This window comes from Hetaerina americana, unplaced genomic scaffold, assembly GCF_022747635.1.
Source record: "Hetaerina americana unplaced genomic scaffold, ioHetAmer1.1.p SCAF_11, whole genome shotgun sequence".
NCBI lineage: Eukaryota > Metazoa > Arthropoda > Insecta > Odonata > Calopterygidae > Hetaerina > Hetaerina americana.
In genome coordinates, this window is record NW_027286181.1 from 31,675,698 (window position 1) to 31,699,159 (window position 23,462).

Below are 23,462 nucleotides of genomic sequence, written 5' to 3' on the forward strand. Positions count from 1 at the left end.
TTCAATATGAAGATAAATCCTCAAAGCATGGTGTGTCACCAGCTTCTTTCAACCAACACAAATGGGTTAGTTTTAAATTAAAAATTGTGAAAATGAAAAGATCTTACCATTAAAGGTTTGTTACAAATATGGCCAAGTTACAAGGCAGCACATTTTTTTATATTTAAAAAAAATTAATAGCATGCTGAGATTTAGTAAAAATAAAATAGATGAATTTCTGCATTTTGAAAACATTTCATGTAGAATTTTAGGAAAAATTCAATTATTAGAGAAGGACAAGTATTTTGTGAGAGAAACACACTATGTATGTAAAAAAAACCCTAGATAAAAAAATCTGGGAATACTTCTACATTAGTCTAAATATCACTTCTACATAATCAAGGGTTTCCACAATTCTGGATTTGAATCCCAGTTTTAGCTACTGGATTCTTTAATAAGGGTTGATGTGTTGAGTTTTCGTCGGAAGATTCTCATATTTTCACCTATCCCCTCTGCCCCATAATCTTCTTTAAGTTACCTCTGTATGCAGCCACTAGCAACTTGGCCTATGACAAAATCTTACAAGTGCTTACTTATTAATGTTAATTGCTACTAGAGAATTTGAAATGGTCCAGTACATATGAATTAACACTACAGCCATGTCATCAGATCAAGATCCAACTGAAAGTTACCAAGACAAATTCCATTTGATAACATTTATTCATCATTGATGTGTGGCAGTTCAGGGGTTTAAGTCCTGAGCTAATGACCATACACTTCCAGGTGATACCTCTGGCCAATCCCAGCTTGTTGAGTGAATAGCTCCGGTTTTTCAACTGGATTTAGTGTTTCTATAGCAGCCAAAATTTTGAAAGCCGACTTGGTCATCATCCTCAGGGCTTCTGAGCGTGAAACGTCAAAAAAATTTGAAACATCAGCAGCATGATGGGATTTCACAAGCCTTGTGGAAAACCTAAGAAGATTTCAATCAACCTTGAGCAGCTTACTATGGCCATTAGTCATACTATAATGTGCTATTTTTGCTGATTAGTTCATCAATTGTGATACAAAGCACACACAATCTTTGTACAAGTACTTAGGTTCCACATTGTGGTCTATGATTTCATTTCTTCATCCTATGTTTTTTAGGACAATTTTATTTAGTCTTAAAAAGTTTTTAAAATTAATTTCCTCTAAAGGACACTTTTAATATTTTGAACTTAACAGCATTATACTTAGTGTACTTATTATATTTATGGACAGAATAATTTGAGGGTAGTATTACTGGATTGTGCATCGCGGTAGTCCAGGGGGTAGAGCGCTGGACTACTGACCGGTAGGCTCGGGTTCGATTCCCAAACAGGCCACTCTGGGCACCTGCAGCTCCACCCAAGCTGTGTGATTTTTCGGGTACCAGATCTTCCTGGGAAACCATAACCGTCACAGGGAAAGGAACTGGCCCCCTTACCCTGAATTTCACATGCTTTCGGGCTTAGTACTGGGTGAACTCTACCATAGCCTTCCAAACCAACCTTCGGGTTGATTACTGTGTTTATGGTTTTTTTATTACTGGATTAGTATTTCCAGAAGAAAATTAAGCGGCAGAAAGAATTTTTTCTCCTATAAGCCACTATTTTTTTCCATATTTTTAGCCATTTTAACTTGTCTGCAAAAGCCATAGGCTTTCCTCCTTCCCAGTTTCAACAGATATGGAAACTATGCTTTCCTTGATTTTATATTCTTTATAATTTTTCCAAGTTTTATGCTCCCAAATCACCAGATTCTGTTTCCACCATGTTTAAGATCATTATTTACTTGCTTATGATTAATTATTAAGGGCTTCTGAACCTTTGCCGCATCCTTCTTGAATCTGACACTTTTCCACCCTTGCAGAGCCCTGAAGCACCCAATTGGAGTGACCCATCCTCTCCTTTTGGCCTCTCCTCACCTCCGCAAACTTCCAACCCTACTGCTGCCTACTACTTCTCGCCTCCCAGTTCGGAAGAAGTGCCAAATCACACCGTAACATTCCCTCAATCCTTATTCAACTATTTTGACTGTGGCATGCTGGAAGAGATTGATGGATCGGCAAGTGGATATGGGGATCAACTGGGTTTGGTGGGCTCCGAGGCCTCAGGTTTCGATTTCCTTACACTGCATGTACCACCAGTAGAGTACACGGAAAAAGATGGAGAGGCTAATATGTGTACTGGAACAGAAGAGATGAACATTGGACTAATGGATCAAGACAGCAGTCACCTATTATTCCTTACTCAAGTAAATCCAGATGATCCATGAAGGCCAATATGTGATTTTCATCTGAGTTCTCCAATTGTGTCTTATGATTTATATGAATACTTATGTGCATTGTAACTGCTCATTTTTGATGGGAAATGAATATGGCCCAGTCATTTTCTCCTTTAATTTGTATAATACAATGAGAAATGAAAATCCATATGAAATTTCAGTTCCTTTTCAAATTTATTGTGATAACATGTGATCATAAAAGAAGACTGAAGAAGTAATAAAATCTTTTAAATTACATGAATTTAAATTTTACGAAAGTTTCACACCTTTAATTATTGAATTTTTTTATGCACTCCAACATATAACATGAAAATGCTTATGCTAGAGGACAGAAGTGCTTGGCTAAAATAATTGCAACTTATTTCATAAAAGTTGTTAACATCAAGTTTCTGGGCCATTATAATACTTTATTTAAGTATCTACTGGTTAGGGTAGGTTTTTGGATGGACACAACTACCGTATATACATTTTGTTTCTCCAAGCAAAACCCAACCCAACATCCCAATCTACAAATTCTGCTTCATCTCTATGTACTTCCTTCCTCCCTTCATCCCATCCAACATCCCTATCCTATTGCTACCCCTTCCTCATTTGCCTAACATTCTCCCCTCTATTACATTCTTCAACATCCCACTGCCGATCAATACGCCCCTCATCCATTTTTCCTGCCCCCTAATGATTTCTCCCAAAAAACCCCTCTCCTGGCCAAACATACCTAGTACTTCATTTGTATTCCTTTCGGTCCATTTCACCTTCTCCACATTTCAAAAGCCTCCAATCTAAGTCTACCATCCTGCTTCAGTGACAATGTTTCTGTGCTGAACATAACAATGCTCCATTTCAAAATTTTTACAACCCTTTTTAGCATCCTTACTCAACATCCCTGTCATTTTTTCCCTCCTACTTGTGAAAGCCTCTTTGCCTAGTGCAATTCTTCTAATTAAATCCCTACTACGTGACCATTTTGGTCCAAAACACTTTTAAGATATGTAAACTGTTCCACCTGCTCTAGTTTTTTCCCTCCTATTTTAATGTTAAGCTTGGCCTTTTTCTTTCTAGAGAATCGCATAACCTTTGTTTTTTTAATATTGATTCTCATCCCATACCTGTCGCACTGAATTTCCAATTCACTCAGCAACGCTTGCAGCCCCTTGGCTGACTGACAAACTAAAGCTTGGTCATCAGCAAACCTAACTGATTTTACGAATTCCCCTCTGACTTTCATTCATACCTCCAATTCTTCCCATGCCTCTTTAATCATTTCCTCAACATACAGGTTGAACAGCAACAGTGATAGTGGACAACCCTGCCTTACACCTCTTCCTTACACTGCCCATCTTTCCATCCCCCCACTTGCACCTGAGCAGTCTGAGACATATTCAGGTTTTGGATTAGCCTCCTTTCCCTCCAATCTATTCCTATTTTCTGCAATATACTCATTAGTTTTTCCCATTTTCACTCTATCAAACACCTTTTTGAAATCTACAAAACAGGCAAATACTATACATCCTAATTGTAATGTATATTCCTCTTGATTGGTGATCTCATTACTGAAATGGCATCACGCGTGCCTGAACCAAAACTGATGATCCATTACGAAATCATTTGCCCTACTCTCTATCCTTTTGTTGATGATCCTGAGAACAACTTTAGCTGCATGGGATATCAAACTTATTTTTCTGTAGTCCTCACATGATGTAGGCTTCACCTTTTTCGAAATAGGAACTAACACTGATCTCACCAAGTCTTCCGGCCAGATTCCTTCCTCATAGATACTACGAATAAGCCCATATAGCCTCTTCCTCCCACATTTTCCTAAACATTTCAGTAATTCCACAGGAATGTTATCCCCCCACCCCCAAGGCCTTATTTAGTTTCATCTCCCTTAATGCCCTTTCTATCTCATCGTCGAGTATTCCTGGACCTAAGGTATCTTCCTCTACGTCATGTTCCTTTTCTATGTCTAACTTTGTTGGTCAAAGTTCCTTGCTATACACTTCTTCTATACATTCCTTCCATCTCTCTTGGATCCTTCCTGTGTCAACTATTATCCCGCCTTATCTCTAACTGTTAGCACGGATCTTCCCTTCTTACTTCCCAATATCGTTTTAACCTTCTTGTATAGTGCACCAATTTCGCCATTCCTCTGCTAACTTTCCATATCCTCGCACCGTCTTTTCCACCACGCTTCTTTTCCTTTATTCATTACCTGTCTCATTTATTATTTAATTATGTACTTAATTCTACCTAACTCTCTTTATATTTTCCCATTTCCTTCTCTTATATCTTTCTAATAATATCATCCGTTAGCCATGGTTTCCTTTTCCTATTATTTCTTTTGTAGTTTTGATATCCCTTTTTTGGTATATTTCCATTTTTCCTCGATAGTAATCACTTCTTTTCCCTCATTTATGATTTTCTCTACAGCCTGCTGATACCTTATTCCAACCCCCATCACAATCAAATGTTTCCCTATAGGAACACACTCAATTATGTCCTCTATCAGATCATATACCCTCTTAACTTCTCCCTCCTTATGATTGCTTGGTGGCTTGTATACCTGAACAATGACCAAATTCATCGGTTCCGCTTTTGTCTCTACTAGTAATATTCTATCCTTTGCTTGCTGTATGTTGACTGTGCTTCTGTCTACCATTTTATTCAATATTATGGCAACCCCTTGCTGTTTCCCTCCTCTGTATATAACTCTATTATTATGACTCCAGTAGTCCCTGCTATCCTTCCATCTCACCTCGCATAGACCTAAAATATCTATATTTCCTCTTTCCATCTCTCACTTATATTTTCTAATTTTCCTGTCCTCAGAACTGTCCTAGCATTCCAAGTTCCTATTCTAACTAAGTTATTCTTCTTCTTCTGCGTCTTCCATCTTGTTGCTGTCGGTTTTCTATTGCAAGGGTTTTGTGAGATGACGACCGTGGAATCCTTGCCTCTCCCCCTGCCGGGCACGACACTTGGCTGATTGGGCCAAGTCCCGTAGTTGCCAGAATTCATATTCTCTACATTGGCCATCATTGTGTTCTTGGGACTGATAATTGAGGGGGTTTCACATTGCCTTCCTCAATGGTGTTTTTAACGTGACATCATCACTCAATGGCCACCCCATTGGGGTCAGACGCCTTTGCAGCCGCCTCACTGAGGAACAAACGCTGTGTCAATTACCTTTCGTCTGGCTCCTAACCTTTGACCTATCTGGCATGGGTGACCCTACCAGGAGCAATAATTATTGCTTCCACTGGCACAGCTCTAGGGGTCATTGGAACACACAAGCCCTTCCACCAGATCAAGGTTGTAGTCCATGGGAGGGGCATATTAATACTATCTGGATACAATTCATCTTCTTATTACTAAGGAGGAAATTATTCCTCTTTTAATATTTCCTCTTTGGAGTACCTGAATCATTTATCTGTCTTTGAAGGACTAAAGATGGGGAGGTATTCTGAGGTACCTAGCATAATGTTGAAGACTAATTTAAGAGAGTATGTTACGCAAGTGGGTGAGTGAGTGAGACAGAGTCAATTTGAATTGCTTGAAGATGGGCAAAAATATAAGGAGATTCAAGAAGAAAATAAAATAGGGGTAAACCTGATATTAGATAAAGAAGAACAAGTAGGAAAATACCTGGGGCTGTCAACATAGTATACACCATAATACTAAAACAATAGCTGTTGAATAATGTGCATTACCTAAGAATATTTATCAAAGAAAGAAGAATATTTTCGCAACAGAATGGATATTTACAATGCACACGTACATTATATCAATCATCCTCATGATAATAAGTACTTTTTCCTCATCTTTTCAAATAAGCAATTTTTAAGACATCAAGGCATATATATTTGATAAGCATTCGTGAGAAGTGGATGAAAGGTGTCCATGGCACAAACTTCCTGTGTGTTATGAAGAAAATACTCTATGTTACCTCTGAAGTTTTTAAAATTTTTTGTCCTTTACAGATGTCATTTTCCTCAATTTTTCTCCAAACCATTTGAAATTGGAAACGCTATAATTTTTGTGAATCATTCTTCATTACTTCTCATGCCACTGGTATCACTAAAATGAGTCCAAAATTGTAGTTTCTTTACTTGATACAACTAGCTCACATCAACAAACACATTCATCTTACAAATAAAAGGGGTATTGTTCTCATTGGAAATTCCCAAATCCTATATCATATGTATTCCCTACTTGGATATCAAGTTTCTGACCTTGTAAAAAATGCTTTTTCATTTTAATTTTCCCCTAAATTTCTGAAGAATTGAGTATGCACTTCTTAACTTTTTCTTGTTAACCAATTTTCCGGGCTGAGTGTTCATACGAGGAGCATCATACAATAAGTGTCATCACCCACACAGCAAAGATATTGTCTAGAATGCTGAACAGATTCATGGAGGAGAAGACAGCGTAGAAACAGTATGGCTTCAGAAGAGGGATGGGCACAAGAGATGCAATAGGAGTAATGTATACCATTGGTGAGCGATGTCTGGAGAAGGGTAGAGGTTTTGCTGATTTGATAAAGGCTCTTGAGTGTGTGCAATTGGAAAAACTGATAAAAAATTCTAAAAGAAAAAGGTGTGAACTAGAAAGACAGAAGATTGATTGGAAATCTGAACATAAACCAGGATGTGTGTATTAGAATTGATGTAAAGAGGATGGGTTGATTGGATATTGGGAGGGGACTGAGGCAGGGGTGCTCTCTCCCCCACCCTGTTTCAACTTTAAGTGGAGGACATGTTCAGGATGTGCTGGAGAGAAGATAGAGGAGTGTTAGTTGGATGAAGAAGGATTGTGTGCATCAGGTTTGCTGATAACACGATCCTTTTTGCCAAGGAAGAAGAACAATTAAATGGAATGTTCTAAAACCTTAATGGCATGAAGGAGGGGTATGGCTTGATGACAAATAAAAGCAAGACCAAAGTAATGAATGTGGGTGGAGATGAGGAAATAAATATTGTAATCGAAGGAGAAAAGCGAGAACAAGTGGAGAGGTACAAATATCTGGGTACAGAGGTTACAAGCTGGAGGAGTGAAAAGGAAATCAAAATAAGGATAGCAATGGCCAAGAAAGCATTTAGCAGAAAAAGATAAGTGTAATGTAGCAGAATGAATATTGGACTGAGACATAGACTAGCTAAGTGTTATGTTATATGGATGTGAAACATGGACTGCATTAAAAAAGGTACAGGAAAGACAGGAGGAGTTTGAGATGTGGGTATGGGTAAGAATGATGAACATAAAGGGACAGACCGGATGAGCAATGAAGAGGTGTTGAAGAACGGGAGAAGAGAGAAGATGGCTGAAAACACACAAAGAAAGAAAATGAAATTGCCTGGGACACATGCTATGAAGGGACTGCCTCTTGAAGGATATGCAAGAAGAAACGGTAGAAGGGCCAGGCAAGAGAAGACATAAAAGGGTCAAAATAACAGATGATGTGGAAGAGGGTGATGGGTATGTGGAAATGAAGAGAAGGGCACATGGCTGAAGAAGTGGCCTCCATGGACCTGCCAACCACAGCAGATGACCTATAATGATGAGTGTTTATATAATTTAAGCACCTACAATAGTTGGGATCTTCACTAAAAATTACTTGGCAAATGACCAATGCACTGAATCACAGGAACATCCCCTTTTCTCAACCAGCTACAATTATAACTCCTCATCTTAATTGTGAAGGAATATATTGACGTTTCTTCAGGGTAAGAATATAAATGCAATCATTAAGGTTTATATCTTTTGATATGTTTTGTGATATCAATTGCTTTTTATCAAGTACATACATTGTTTATTGAAGACCACTCAATTGATACAAAAGTCCTGCAAAATTAGAATAAATATGCTATTTCATATACATGTTTATTTCATAACAAGTAAGGAATGAAAAAAAAGGTGGAAAAATTTGATCTCATCTCTTCCATCACACAAAACTGATGCACATAATAAAATTCATGACTTCCACCCCTTTAATAAATGAGTGACAATAAATGTATACTGGAAGGAAGCAACATTATATGACTAGAAAAAATAAAATTTTACAGAATAACTTTATGAACTAATATTAGACCATCATAACCACCTTTCCAACTTTGACCTCTTCCAATCCAAGAACAGCATCAGCTACTTCATCAAAACTTACTGTATGATGAATGTTTGGCCTGGAAAGGTTGATAAATAATGGTCAATGCCCAAGGAATTGCAAAAATTAACAATTTTAATGAAGCACTCATTGTTTGGCCTTAATTTTTAGCTGACTTATTATAAAAATTAGACAAAACCAAAATAAATTGAACACATCTTCATGAATTCCCTCAAATTAGAAAATTCAAAGGCACCATGAAAAACTTTGATAGGTTTATGCTTTCTTTATAATTACATCATGCATTTCATTGTGACAAAGATCACAACATATGCAGAGGGCACGGGAGGATCGTCCCAACATAAATCACTTGGAACTGACAACTTTCTTTCAACACTCTCCCACACTCTCATTTGTCATCTGATATTCACCCACCCACCAAGGTTACTCTATACATTCTTTCCATGAGCATCCCATCACTCAGCATAATGCACTATGACTGACATACCATATATCATATCATAATTTATTTATCAGCAGATCATGTGGTATAGGTTTTGTCAAAGCAGAATATACATATATGAATGTACAACAATAGGAACATGAGGATACAATTCAGACCCAATCATTGATTGTAAGAAAGGTATTCATCCACACAGTAAAGCATTGTTTTGAATAAAAAATATCTTAATTTTCTCTTAAAGGTCACTAAACACACATAAGATTTCAGAAAAGAAGCAAGTTTCTGGAACAAAATAAGTCCCATGTTCATGGGCCCTTGGTAGGTGCATCTTGTGCAAACAAAATTGATGTGTAGATTGTTTATATTGTGGGTACTGTGATTGTGAACGTCACCATTAGTAGGGAAAGTCTTAAGGTTCATTCTTGTGTATACTACAGTAGTAAAAATATAAATACAGGGAAGAGGTTAAAGGTTAAACAGTAAAAAATGGAAGACTAGGGGCATCATATCTAACATTAGCTATCAATCTTAGAACTTTTTTTGTTGTTTAAAAATGGATATGGTCTGTGGGGATGAACCCCAGAAAATAATGTTTGAAATAATATGAGAATAATACAGACCATAATAGAGTGATATAAGAACATTATTAGAAACAGTTAAGTGGATAGTCCAGATAAAGAAACACAATGGATTGCATTTCTTTAAGAGCATATCAATATGAGAATCCCATTAAAGATGACAATTTAAATGTGTACCAAGAAATTTCACTGACTCAACCTGAGGCAAATATTTACCTTCTAATAGTATGTTCAACACTTGGGATGGAGTGTTCTTATGAGCAAATTGTATTACTTTTAATTTATTAGTATTAATTTTGAGGAAATTGTTTATAGACCACAAATGAATTTTCTGGGTTACAAGCCTGCTACTTTGGAGGAGTTATTGAGCTGAGGCTGAGGAAATAAGAATGTTAGTGTCGTCAGCATATAAAATGTGATGACTGCCAGGTATGCTGTTCAATATATTGGTAGATCACTAATACATACTAGAAAGAGTGTTGGCCAAAGGGTGGAACCCTGGGGAACACTTCGATTGATCATTTTAGAGGGAGAATTATATTTTGCTTCATCTTTATAGATTATAACATGCTGAACTCAGTCTTGTATGTAAATATGACATCAACCAGTGGTTTGGTGAGCCTCTAACACCAAGGAACCAACCGTAGATGGTAGGATTTTCGAAATATTTTAGAGAATTCGTTTTGAATAGTGATGGGTCGATAGGAATTGAGATCCAGAGGATGACCTTTTAATTAAAAAGAGGAATGACTTTTGAGGTTTTCAATGCTGAGGGGAAGATGCCCTTGATAGGAAGCGTTAATGAGGTGCAACAAAGGGTCCTTAATTAAATCAAAACAAAGCCTAATGATAAAGTTAGGTATTTCATCAATGCCTGCACTGTATTTACTACCACAGCTATTAACAACAATTTTAACTTTGTTTACCAAACACGGAAAGAGGAAAATTGAGGTGGATGAATTAAAATAATGAGTATAATTCAACTGATTAGTAGTTGGGTCAAGTGATTGAAGAGTAGTAAAATGATTATTGAAATCTGTTGAAGCTATATTTGGGTTAGGCGTATTATAAGGTTGGGGCACAGATAATTTCTTCGATTCATTAACAATCTTCCAAATTTCCCAAGACTTGTTGGAGCAGTTTAACAATCTGTCATTATTGTATGTCAGTTTAGCAGTATTGAGAAGTGTCCGATGCGACCTTTTGAGGGATTTGTATTCAAGCTTTAGATCCTTATTACCAGAAGATTTATATTGAACGAATAGGTCCTTGAGGTTCGTTGATAGAGCATGAATTTCATTGGTATTCCATTGCTTTCTTTTTGAAATTTTGCGAGAAACTAAATGAAAAGCAACATTAAAATAGTATAAAAACCTTTCATAAAAGAAAGAAAACTTTTTTTCAAAGTCATTGCAAACATATACATCAGTCCATGTTTCTGCATTCAGCATATTAATAAAAGTGGTAATATTGAGATTGGAATACCTATTTTCATGCACAATTGATTGAGGTTCGGTTTTGATAGAGAAATAAGTCATAATGGAATAATGATCAAATACATCGGAGTGGATAACTTTGGATTTTACATTGTTGGGATCAAGATTTGAAATTGTGAGATCGAGTAGAGGAGATGAGGAATAGTTAACACGAGAGGAGCGATTTGAACTGAAGTACACACATACATCCACACACAGAATTTGTACACACACACACACACATCCACAGACAGAAAATTTGCCATTGGTATCTGCAGATGGCTTTGCAACGCTGAAACATGTAGCTTCAGTTTTATTTCTCAATTGGAAGAGTGCTATTTTATTTACTTTCTATTCAAACAAATTTTTGACTCCCACCAAATGTAACAAACTCTAATCAACCATTTCAGAAATATTTTTGATTGATGCACAAATATGATTTTTTTAGTATTGACCTATTCCACAGGAGCTTTCATGGTCAAACGGAAAGAGAATAAAATGCCAAATTGAGGGTTTTCCCCCAGTTAGTAGCATTGAAAAAATAATGTACAATGAAACCTGCAGCACAACTGTTACATGTATATGAATCATTTTTTAGAGGGAGGTGGAAATGGTAACAAAGTGAAAGGAGCAGGAGGAAAGGTGAGTAATGCAAATGGGTTTTCAATAATGGAGCTGCTTCAAATTAAATTTCTACCCAGGAGCCATTTGCTTTTAAAACATTAAAAAATAATATTTCAATTACAATCACACATGACTTTACAAGCTTTCATCAAGCACCTCACAAGTATTTTCCAATTAAATTATTATCACAATAATTTCCCCAATTACTGGCTCATTATTTTACTTTCAAATTTTGACAGTGAACCAAACAGTGTAGATGCTGGAGCTTTGAGAGAGACTGGAACATATAAAGCCCAAACATTATGCATTTCACCAAGATATCCCTGAAAGAAGTTCATTATACCCAAATACTTGTTGGTGCATGGTGTATGTAATATTAAGAGATGGCCATTAAAAACACAAACTAAGAAATAGTAACTGAAAAAATGTACAGTTATCAGTTATAACTTCAAAAATTTGACATATCTACTTCATTTTTCAACAGTCACCATTGTTTATCAAGCTTAAATGGTACCATGGAATAAGCTTTTTTTATACCCTGTGCATTTTAAGTGTTCCTATTACTATTAAAAGTCAGTGCAATGATTCTGCCGTATTATTTGTTGCTATTAAATTGAGAGTGCTTACAATAAAACAGAGAGCATGCATACTAGATATTAAATCGAATTTTCTACATGCATAAATATCACTTAAGATGAAAATTTACCTAATAGCATCAGAGGACAACTTTTCCATAATGTCACGCAAGACATGCTGATGCCTTCCTTGTTGAACAGATGACAGAAGCCATGCTTGCTCAAATAGGTAAGCCAAACTTGCGCAACGCATATACAATTGCCGTGAGTTTGGTGGATCAATCTGAAAGTGCATGAAGAGAGAATTATTCAAATGATTTGTACATCAGAATTGCATCTGATACTTTAGCTATTAGGTGAGGAATTGATTACAAGTTTAATCCTGAATAGCTCAGTGTTTCAAGGTGAATCATGCAATAATAATTAAGTGCATTTTTCATGAATCAGGGAATGCTTCTAATTACAGAATGGACAGCTTCTACCTTGACTAAATTGCTTGCAGTTGCTTCAGCTGTAGACAATTTTAATGCTGTCAAAACTGGCGTGTTTTTCTTTACATCCAGGAACATACTTTTGCATTTAAAAATGTACTGTGTTCTGGTGTAAAAAAAATCAGAAGACCCTTCATACATTAACGAGAAAAATTTGAAATAGCATAGTGGCCCTTGCATGAATTACTTACTTACCTAAAATGTTTCGATGAATGGTTAAAATTGCTAAATTCACACGGTGAATAAAATAGGGGATTAAAAACTTAATGTGTTTTTAATAACAAAAATAAATAAACAATCAGAAATAAACTCGTATACCAACCATTATCTAATAATAAATTAGAAGTATTCTTATCCAAAATAGTATTTTATTGACTTCAAATTTTTTTATTTCAGCCCATATGGATAGCTTTCTCTCAGTTACTTCCGTTTCAGCCTTATCAAGTAGTGATTTCAAATAATGCGCAAATTCTTCACTAAGGTACTTACTTCCAAAACACAAATACACTCCAATTTTTGATAGTGTTATTTCAATCACTATGACACTTAGAATATAAAGCAATTGTTGAATATTTTACATATACATTTAGAATAAAAAGCCATAGTTAAAATATTTTACATACAAGCTGTAAAGTAGAATGAATAAAAATGGTGCTTTAAAATGAAATACTTGTAATGACTCAATTTCATACACACCTCCTTCTACGAGACATTTTTCTTAACTTATTTAGATTTCTATTTCTGTAACTTACTGATAAACATGTTTGATCTAACTACTAGGTTTAACGTAAGTAAAGAAAATTAAAATTCCTCCCCTCATTGCTAAATTTTATGGGTAAAAAAACTGGGACTATGGTTGTTAAGTGTTTAATGTACAAAAAGCACAAACACACAGAGGCACTGGGGGATGGCTTAAGCTGTAAATGATGTCTGAAGTTACCCTATGCTATGATACAATATGATATGGCAATAAGGGTTTTCTGTGCTCCATCACTGATTGACTTTGTTACCAAGTAAAACATACGCGGTCCAAGTGTAAAAAAATTGATCACTCACCACTGGATTTTTTTCTTAATCAAACCATAATGGTGTTGATTAGTCAATAACTATGCACCAAGTTTAAAAAATCTTTCAAATATATCAAACTAAATCAAATTATGCAAGTAATTCATCCATCTAGTAATGATTGATTGGAAATCAAGAACTGCATTAAGTTACTTACCTGAAGATTAGAACGAGTTGTCACCCAACATCCACCAACAGCCAAGCATGATATCATTTCATGCTTTGAGTGGAACGAAGAGAGAGAATCTGACTCCACAAGAACATCCACACCTAATCCACCAGTTTCATGCATGCATGCAGCTCTCAATGATAATGGATCACTCTCCCCCATCTCCAAAACTTGCACTGAAAAGAGTGCAAATCTCATTCACACATGTTACTCGGGGAGCTTCAGGCAGCTTGAACTTTGCTTTCTCCAATATCAGTTATCAATCATGTAAATAATTGGAGTTACCACATATTCTTTAGCATAATATTTGAAATTTCTCACTTATCAGGTGGATGAAAACCTAATTTCAACTTTCCCACAGTTAATAATAATTATAATGTTTGATTCTTAATTGTTCAAATTGACACAAGACATAGAATTGCCAAAATTGGACTTTTTACATGGAAACAAAAGAAAAATAAAGGAAATAGGAAAATAAACACAGATACAAGGAGATAATAAATAATTTTACAAATAATTATAGCTGAATATTCACACTTTTAGTTCATCATCAAAGAACCTAAAATCTAAAAAAAATCTAAAAACTATTGTCTCCTCACTCAGAAACAAATCCAGTACTGGCCCAGATGAAATTCCTGGTAAAGTTGTTCATCATTGTTTTGAAGCCATAAAAGCACCCCTTTTATTTTTAATTAATGAATCTTTGATACAAGGGATTTTCCCATCCCAATTAAAAGAATCAAAAGTAGTGCCCATTTATAAAAACCATGGCTGTGTAAATGATTTGAATAACTACAGACCAATAGCCGTCCAAAATACATTTGCTAAAATATTCGAAAAAGCCATGTATATGCAAATAGCATCTTATCTCGAAAAAAACTTCCTACTTTCTAATTCTCAGCATGGATTTAGATCGGAAAGGTCTACCACAACTGCCATATGTCAGGCAATCGACAGCATACTTAATTCATTAGATGCTAAACGCAAAACTCTTGGAATGTTTTTTGACTTGTCAAAGGCTTTTGATAATGTAAACCACAATAGACTACTAATTAAACTCAATAGAATAGGAATTAGAGGAAGTCCTTTAAACTGGTTGAAGTCCTTTATTCATAATCGCACTCAAAAAGTAGTGTTATCAGTTGATGGGTCAAAATATTCATCCGAAGCATACCAAGTTAACAAAGGTGTTCCACAAGGCTCAACCCTTGGGCCACTCCTCTTTCTGATTTACATCAATGACCTACCTAACTGCTTACCAAATAATGATGGAATAATACCAGTGTTGTACGCTGACGACACTAATATAATAATATCAACACAAACATATCCCAGCCTTGTGGAAAAAGCTAAGTCTGTCACACTTGCTATAAACAAGTGGTGTACAGACAACCTTCTAGACTTAAATGTAAATAAAAGTAAAATAGTAAACTTTACACACAATAAGAACATATCAGATGATCTGCTGGTAAAAATCAATGACCTATCAATTGAGCGTGTGACAGAATGCAAATTTCTAGGTATTTCTCTATGTGCAAATATTTCTTGGGATACTCATGTAAAAGCCCTCCAACACAAGCTCAGTTCAACTTGCTACTTATTAAGACACCTGTATGAAACTACAAGTAAAACTGTACTACTCAATTTGTACTACGGGGAAATTTACTCAAATATAACCTACAGTATAATATTATGGGGATCAGCTGCTATTTCTCAAACCATCTTTAAAATGCAAAAGAAAGCTATTAGAATCATCGCCAGGAAACCTTACAATGCTCCATCAAGGCCTATTTTCCATGAATTAAATTTGCTACCACTCCCATGCATCTACATTATGTTTTTAATTCTATATATAAAAAATAACATCGGCAACTATTCTCTTAACTCTGCCTATCATCATCATTACACCAGAGGCAGGAATGACTTCCATTATGGGAATATAAGAACTAAAGCATTGAAATTAGGACCCAATGAAATGGGCATCAGATTATTTAACAAACTACCCAAAAGTATCAAGGATACACAGGGAACTGCCGTATTCAGGCATAAACTAAAAAGATATCTACAACGCAATATGTTTTACTCGGTTGATGAATATCTCAACAATATTCCCGACCAGTAAGTTCATACTTTTAGTTTCTAGCAATGGTAATGGTCTGATTCATGTTTGTGATCAATGATTTTTCTGAATTTGATACTGTATGTGCATGTTACAGCCGATGTTCATGGGTTTGTACCAAACACTTATGTAACTATGAGCATCTATTCTTTTATGTATCTTAACTGAGCCTGTGTCTTTGCTCCTCATTGACGTGCCTTATATCATGTACATACTTCAGCCACCTGGTATTTTTGTATTGTGATCTCTGGGCAAATAAAAAGTAATAATAATAATAATAATAATAATAATAACCCATCCACACTATAATATAAATTGCTTTGCAACAGTTAATGCACAAGTAGTGGAGGAAATACTTGATTTTTGGTAGTTTAATGCACATTTTGGAAGCATCGTGTTGAGGACTTCACAGAGAAAAAGTAAGGTTTTGACCACTTAGATGGACATTTTCTCTGCTGCAGGTCATGTAATTATGTAAAAGATTATTTATGGGGAAGAGGATTTTTTAGCAAAAACATAGCAGTGCAGAAGATATATACCGATCACACCGAGGATCCCCTAACTGAGCACTTCAGTAGACTACATTAGCAGTGTTTTTGTAGATCCCACATGTCAGAAATAACGTTGCATTCGTGCATGCATTGTCGCGAGAAGAAGGATTTTAAGAAGTTGAAATAATGGAGATCAAATGGATACCCCAAAAATAGGTTTGATTTTTTTGTAATGTATCCATATAATACAAAAATGTATTCAACAGAAAAACTTAAACAACAAACAAATAAGCAGTTCCCATAGGCAAATTTAACTTTGAACAGTATATTACACATTAAACTTTAGCCTCTATCATATTTTCTCCTTGCCTATAGCAAGTTCTACATGCATTAGCATCCTAACAAGAATCATTTTAAAACATCCTACCAGTGAATGAAGCTGGTAAATAATAGATTTCATTATTCATATTTTATAGTCTTATTGCAAACAATAATTATTTTGATTTAAATTAAGAGATTTCAAGATCCAACCAGGCAGAGTTTAAATTCCCATCAAAAGTTTAGTAAACATAGCAAAGTTTCTATAAAAACATACATTTGTCTTGGGAAGGGATTTTCTTAACATTTTAAAAGCTTTACTGGCTATTTAATGAACGTATATTATCAAAATAGCACAATGCTTAAATCATGAACCACCTTTATTTGAACCAAGGCTCTTTAAGTAAAGCACTTCATCCCTGGATGTCGCAGTTGATAAAACTTTAGCACCCCAGAGGTCAGCCAACTGCACACACAAACTCCCAAATGAAGAAGCACCATTGAGCACCAAAACTGGAAAAAAAAGATTTTACATTCTCCAGCTGGAATCACAACAATTACAGGCAATGAAAAAGTATCATTACTGTTTTAATGCATGTCCAACATCCAAGTATCAAGAAATTTTCCAAGTTCTAAGGTTGCAGGGCATCCCACATTCCACATCCCCAAAAAGGCATCTGTCAGTGGAAACATTGGCCATGAGATAATTATTATCTGCAAGTGTCAGGGAAGGGTAGCAGTGGCTATTTTTGGTATTGTCATAAAGATATTGGGAGCACAACAATGTCATGCTGCATGCCTAAGTTATACATGAATAGATGAAGAATAGCGAGTAATTACATCATTTTCATCAGAAACGTTCATGTACAATTCTTGCTATCACAAGTTATCAATTGCTATTAACAATGGACCTTCCCTTAGCATAACATGGATACTGGAAAATGAAACCAATATTCTAAAACATAGTTATGTATTGTCTTACAGAAATCGTACACCATAGATACCAACAGCTGCAAGGTCACATTCCAGCAAAGTAAAATTAATTTTCTTTCTCATTGAACTACTGGAAAACTAAAAATCACCCACAATTGTGAAAACTACAAAGCTGAGGAATACAAACATTGACCCCAGGTAAAAAAAATAATAAATATACAGTAACCTCAGTAAAATTGAACAAAAAATGAAACCTCTAAAGCATATAGTATAACTATTCAGGGGAAAAAATTTTTAGACCCTTATTTTCATGTCAAGCATGAACCACTTCCTCAATTTGCATAATCTCAATGCAGGATTTCTCGCTAGAGGAACATGACGGGAAAAAGACAAGCATACCTGTATGTGAATTAGTAACACTTTGTCAGCACATCTTACAAAGACAGAAAGGAAACTTTTCTATGTAAACTAAGTTCAATACCGATTTTTTTCCAAATAAACTCCCAAATTTCATGAGCTTTCCAACTTGTTAGACACTCTTGTCTACAGTAATAATGCCAGGGACAAAAAATTAAATTGCAATACTATAATGAGATAATTTAATGGAAGCTGTAATAATTCGAATTCAATTTACTTTTTATCAGATTTTAAACAAAAAAATATAATTAGTAAACACAAAAATGAAACTTTAAATTTATTCTGCTTTTCTGATATCAGATAATAAAAAATTAGTGAAATCACATCCAAGTTATACTAACCCATCCCCAGAAATGCAATGAATATTTTAAAATTATGTATTTCCTGAAAAATGTAACTGGGCAACTGGGAAAGGTAGTAGTTACTACTAGTCTTCCTGTAATGAAAAAATATACTATTTCACAATAATTATGCCTAGATTGAAAAAAAATACAACACAATTGAATGCCAATTTTACAAATACATGAAATAAATACAAATATTGCATTTGGATAACTTTTGAATTGTAAGGAAACATGTTAAACTATAACAATGAGTTTAAGAAAACCTTAGAAATGCTTCAACAGAACATTATGGCTCAGTCAGCAAGTAAATCAAAGGAAGAGATAATGGCCCACAAAATATCACAAGCATTTTGAAACATTAAATTTTATATGCTTTACTCTTTAATTAACATACCTGAGTTGCCAGCTTTCATACGAGCAAGGAAACAAAGGGCAGTGTAAGCCTTTACAGCATCTCCAATGCAACCTGCAGCATCCACAAAACTCACCTTCTTGGGCTTTTTAACTTGAAAATAAAATGAAAAATAAAGCTATCACCAACTGATAGACAACTGCCATGTTTAAGAATACAATACCAGGAAGAACATTTTTTCTGAAAATAATGCCTGGCTATTACTAAATCAGCAATGATCTCTAAAAGAATGTAGAACAATGAACTGAGAGGATAAATACCCAGTCATTAGACCAATATTCCAACTCAAGCTATGTGTTTACGCTACCACTTGGTTTCATGTGAACAAGTTTTCATGGCATTTGCAACTAACATCATGCAAGCACACTTACATGCTGGCATCTTTGTTGAATGGAACATTTCTGAGAAAATCATTACCACATGCCGTGTTATCTCAGTAATTCTAACATATTTTCGCAGGTGCATTAGTTAAGTAATTTGTATGTACAGTCTTGGCATTAGAGTTAGCAGGTGAAATGTAGAGCAATGGATGTGACTTGTATTACCAACAGAAGTCATTATTACTCAATGCCACTCTTTCATTCATCACCTTTTCATATAATTGAAAAATCAGACACGTTCAATCGATCAGCCTTCATACATCAATACTTGCAGAGAAATTCACCAACCTAGTACATTATGCATGTGTTTTAACTCCTCATTATTTTGGAAATTTCGATATTAATCTGAATTCCTCATAATAAATACTTATAACCTAGATACTCCTCATTTTTTTTTATTTTTACCATTTATTACAACAACTCACTACCACCATAAAACTGATAATTTTGCTGCAGTCAAATTATTCAGAGATGGTTGCCTCAATTAAACTCACAAGATGGAATCAAATATTTTGAGAAGAATACAGTGATGCAGTGTTTACCATGGTTGCATTCTGCATTTGGTTAATAACATTGCCTTTCAATCATTGCCATTGCCATCCCATTCTACTGCATCTTCCAGTTCAGATAATCTTATTACATATTTTGCTTTTGACTTGTGTCTTCAGACCTGTACCATCCATCCCATCCATTGCCCAAATTAGATTTTAAGAGGGATGCAGGGAAAAGTGCAGAGAATGTGGGGTTTCTCAGTTTGCAATGTAATAAGGAGAACATGCTGTCTTGGAGCTAGTGCACGAGGCCATAAATAATATATAAAGCTTAGTTTCTGATTAGATCGAAGCATATAATCAATCACTGCAACACCTCTACTGCTGAGAATAGAGAAAGTGAAATATCACACAAAGTACAGCACAATAAAGAGAAAGCAATGTGCGCCCATCAGATCACAACTAGGAAAACTTTGCTGGCAAATCTAGTCCCTTGAATGCTGAAACTTTAAACGAAAAAAAAGTTTAACTAAAGCTCTAATAACCATGTACTCATGTGACAGGTGGAATCAACAAATTGCAGTAAACCAATACACTCCACTTGAAAGTTAATGAATCTAGTACTAGATGGTAACAATGTTAACCAGTCAGGTTCCAACAAAAACACAAATATTGCCGAACTCATCATTCTATGCTACTCACATGTGGTTGGAATATCAAAATGATAGACTCAAGAAACCCCTGAAGATTTCACCAAAATTTTAATACTGTAGAAAAATGTTTCATCACACAGGCAACAGGCTACAGGGGAGGTATCCATTTATGTCAGCCATCTTTTGAAACGTTCATCGTCGTTCCCTTTCCAAAGACAGCATGTGCAATCAAATGCAAGCAATACAGTGCATCTAAAATACTAAGCTTCATAATATTGCACAGAGTTGAAGGAAGAGCTCAACCGATTCTTACACAGGCCAGTTTAGAAAAGGAATAACTACTCAAGAAGTAATACTAGCACTTCATCTCATTATTAAGAAAAGATTACGAGAGGATCAAGCAACTTATATTATCTTCATAGATCTGGAAAAGGCATTCAATAAAAGTTGACTGGTAGAGGTCATTAGATATATTGAGAGAGGTAGGAATAAAAACATGAGGGCATGGGAGTGGTGAAGAGCTTGAAGGGAAGAGGTAGCTGTAATGAGGTGTGGTAACAGTCAGGCAAAAGTCAGGCAGGAAGTGCAACAGGAACTGACATCTATCTCCTATCCTTGACAACTGATGATGATGCTACAAAACTCATTATTCCATATTTACGGGGGATTGGGTTAGTTCAGTGATTAGTAATTCTCAAACAGAGTCCAGGCTCAAATTGCTGCGGTGGCAGGATTTTTCACAACAGCCCAATTCCTCCTTAGCGTACTAAGTGGATTATACCATCCGTTTGAAGGAACATTTATTTTCCAACCACTTAGGGACTTTTTTTAATAGTATACTAACACTGAAGCTGGGTTTCTTTCCACACTTCTCTGAATTTCCCAACGATGCCAAATTCCCCCCTATCCCTAACTTCACAGTTGACCTAAGTCATTGGTCACTTCTAATAATGATTAGTATGGCTTCCATGTTTTTGGGAAATCTATGAAGCTGTTTCATTCAAACAAAAGTTTCAATTTCACGATGCTCATCTTGGAACCATTTACCAGCGGAATGCAATTGTTGCTTTTTCCAGTAGCCTTCCTTTGTGATCAAAATTAAAATTCATTAACAAATAACCAGCTTCATGACTGGAAGCATTTTTACTCAAATTGGACATCATTTAAGGCAAAAAATTCATATTTTCGAAGAGATAAGATCTGAATGAGAATTATTGAAGCACAATTGATGACTACAATTATTTAAAACATAATAAAACAACTTTACCAGGTATGCTATTCAGGTATGAAACAAGGCCACCAGGTAACTCAAAAGTAATGTGTTCGAGTCCCACCTCATTCATGAGTGATGAGCACTTAAGGTAATCATAACCTATTAATACAGTTTGCAGAGTGCATTGCAAGCTGGCCCATAGGATAGAAGATTTGTCTACTACTCAGAGGGCCAGGTCTTGTTATCTAGTGATGCCTTGGGTGTCCTCAGTTTCTCCAAAGTTATGTTATTTTACGGTACCAGATCTTCCTCGGAAACCACAGGTGGTATAGGGAAAGGGACTGGCCTCATTACCTTGATGTATGAATTTAACGCTTATCCCACTGTGAGCTCTAACCTCACCTAACAAATCAACTTTTGAACCGATTTCCTAAGCGGAGTACAATATCTAAAAGAAAATATTTTTCTATAAAAGTTTCGACTTATATACTGAAAAAGTCAATTCAACTTACCCAAATCAAATTCTTGAAAAATTACTGATTCAGAGCATCCAGATTGAGTCGAATCAAGTGGAATCATTCCTAAAAATGAGGAACATGTAGTCTTATTGTACACAAAGAAAGTGATCTTACACAGATGACAATAAAAACTCAAGTGCGATCCCAGCTCAACATTTTATGCAGAGAACACAAACTCAAGAAATTAAAATGAAAACCATACAAGGAACTCGTATAAATTATGACTATTAAGTAAGTGAATAAGAATATAAATAAGAATTATTATTTTACCCCATTTTCATAAAAACAATGCACGTGCATAATTTCGGTATATAATTAAAAACTCAAGGCATCATTCATAATTCGCAGTTATATCGGTACACGAACTGGACGACATAAATACGCACCGGCGACTTCGTCCCCAACGTTGAGGGAGGACACCTCGCTTCCAATGGCTAAAACAATACCAGCTACATCTTGTCCAACACTGAGGCGAGTCGGACCTTCGAATTGCTGACTTGATGTTAAACTATTACTGATTAAAGAATGGGATCGACCACCTTGAATCCTTTTGAGAAGATCCTGAACTTTAGAAAAGTTCTGTGAAGTCAGCCCACAGGCACGAACTAAGACTTTCACTTCATGTCGATCGAGAGTAGTATCATCATCTGACAATTGCTGGATAAAAAATAGGTGAAGTTATTAATTTCATACTACTATATTTCTACCCGGCACCGCTATCGTTTCTATAACATTACCTCACAAACAACACGAAAAGGGGGTGTTTCCGTTCCTTTTCCACACTCAACAAATATTGACTTGACAATTTTGGTCTGAGGCACATCCAGCGGCATGTCAGAGTAAGACTGCGACACGGGTTTATTCACGAAGATATAACGAATCTTAAAACACAATTATTTACTGGAAATTTAAATAGTACTCCTCCATGCCAATCCATGCCATTTCGTCATGCGACTGTCAAACTTTACCGGCCAGAGCGCCCGCCAACTAGTGATGCGTACAGCGCACCAAATTCAAATCCTTGGCAATCCTATTAATTATCTTGAAGAGAGTTCTTCTTTCTATTTGTGTAAATGCCTATTTATTGTTAAAGGGCTAAAGATAGGGTTTACGATTTGGATTTTGCAATTATTATCGTAGGCAATAGAATGTCATCAAATGATTTCATAATTAAAGTATGCATAGGATATCAAAAGAAGAACTCTGATATTTTAGTCATCGGTTTTGCTTGTGACATACTAGCGAAAACGTGCCAAAACAGATGGGCAGTGTATTTTAAAAGCAGGGAAGGCTGTATCTTACATAAAGCCCAGTGCAAAGACTAGTAACTTGGAACAACGTTTTTACAAC

The 23,462-nt window shown here is 35.6% G+C and overlaps 1 protein-coding gene across 1 annotated transcript; it reads right to left on the reverse strand.

Moving 5' to 3' along the window:
* Positions 1–8,085: 8,085 nt before the first annotated feature.
* Positions 8,086–23,052, reverse strand: LOC139700847 (quinone oxidoreductase-like protein 1). The gene is made up of 8 exons (XM_071599278.1): positions 22,850–23,052; positions 22,499–22,769; positions 22,107–22,175; positions 18,840–18,950; positions 17,130–17,264; positions 13,812–13,999; positions 12,230–12,381; positions 8,086–8,462 (listed from the first exon to the last, which is right to left on the reverse strand). Exons 1-8 carry the CDS (start codon positions 22,943–22,945, stop codon positions 8,366–8,368), a joined length of 1,119 nt encoding a protein of 372 aa, XP_071455379.1. The 5' UTR covers positions 22,946–23,052; the 3' UTR covers positions 8,086–8,365.
* Positions 23,053–23,462: the final 410 nt, after the last annotated feature.

What these genes read in the sequence shown, in the direction of transcription:
- LOC139700847 (XM_071599278.1), bottom strand. Translation starts at nt 22,945, where the DNA reads ATGCCGCTGGATGTGCCTCAGACCAAAATTGTCAAGTCAATATTTGTT. An exon ending in CTTTTCGTGTTGTTTGTGAG is followed by an intron (nt 22,770 to 22,849) that starts GTAATGTTATAG and finishes TTTTTTATCCAG; the next exon opens with CAATTGTCAGATGATGATAC. An exon ending in TATGAAAGCTGGCAACTCAG is followed by an intron (nt 17,265 to 18,839) that starts GTATGTTAATTA and finishes TTTTTTTTCCAG; the next exon opens with TTTTGGTGCTCAATGGTGCT.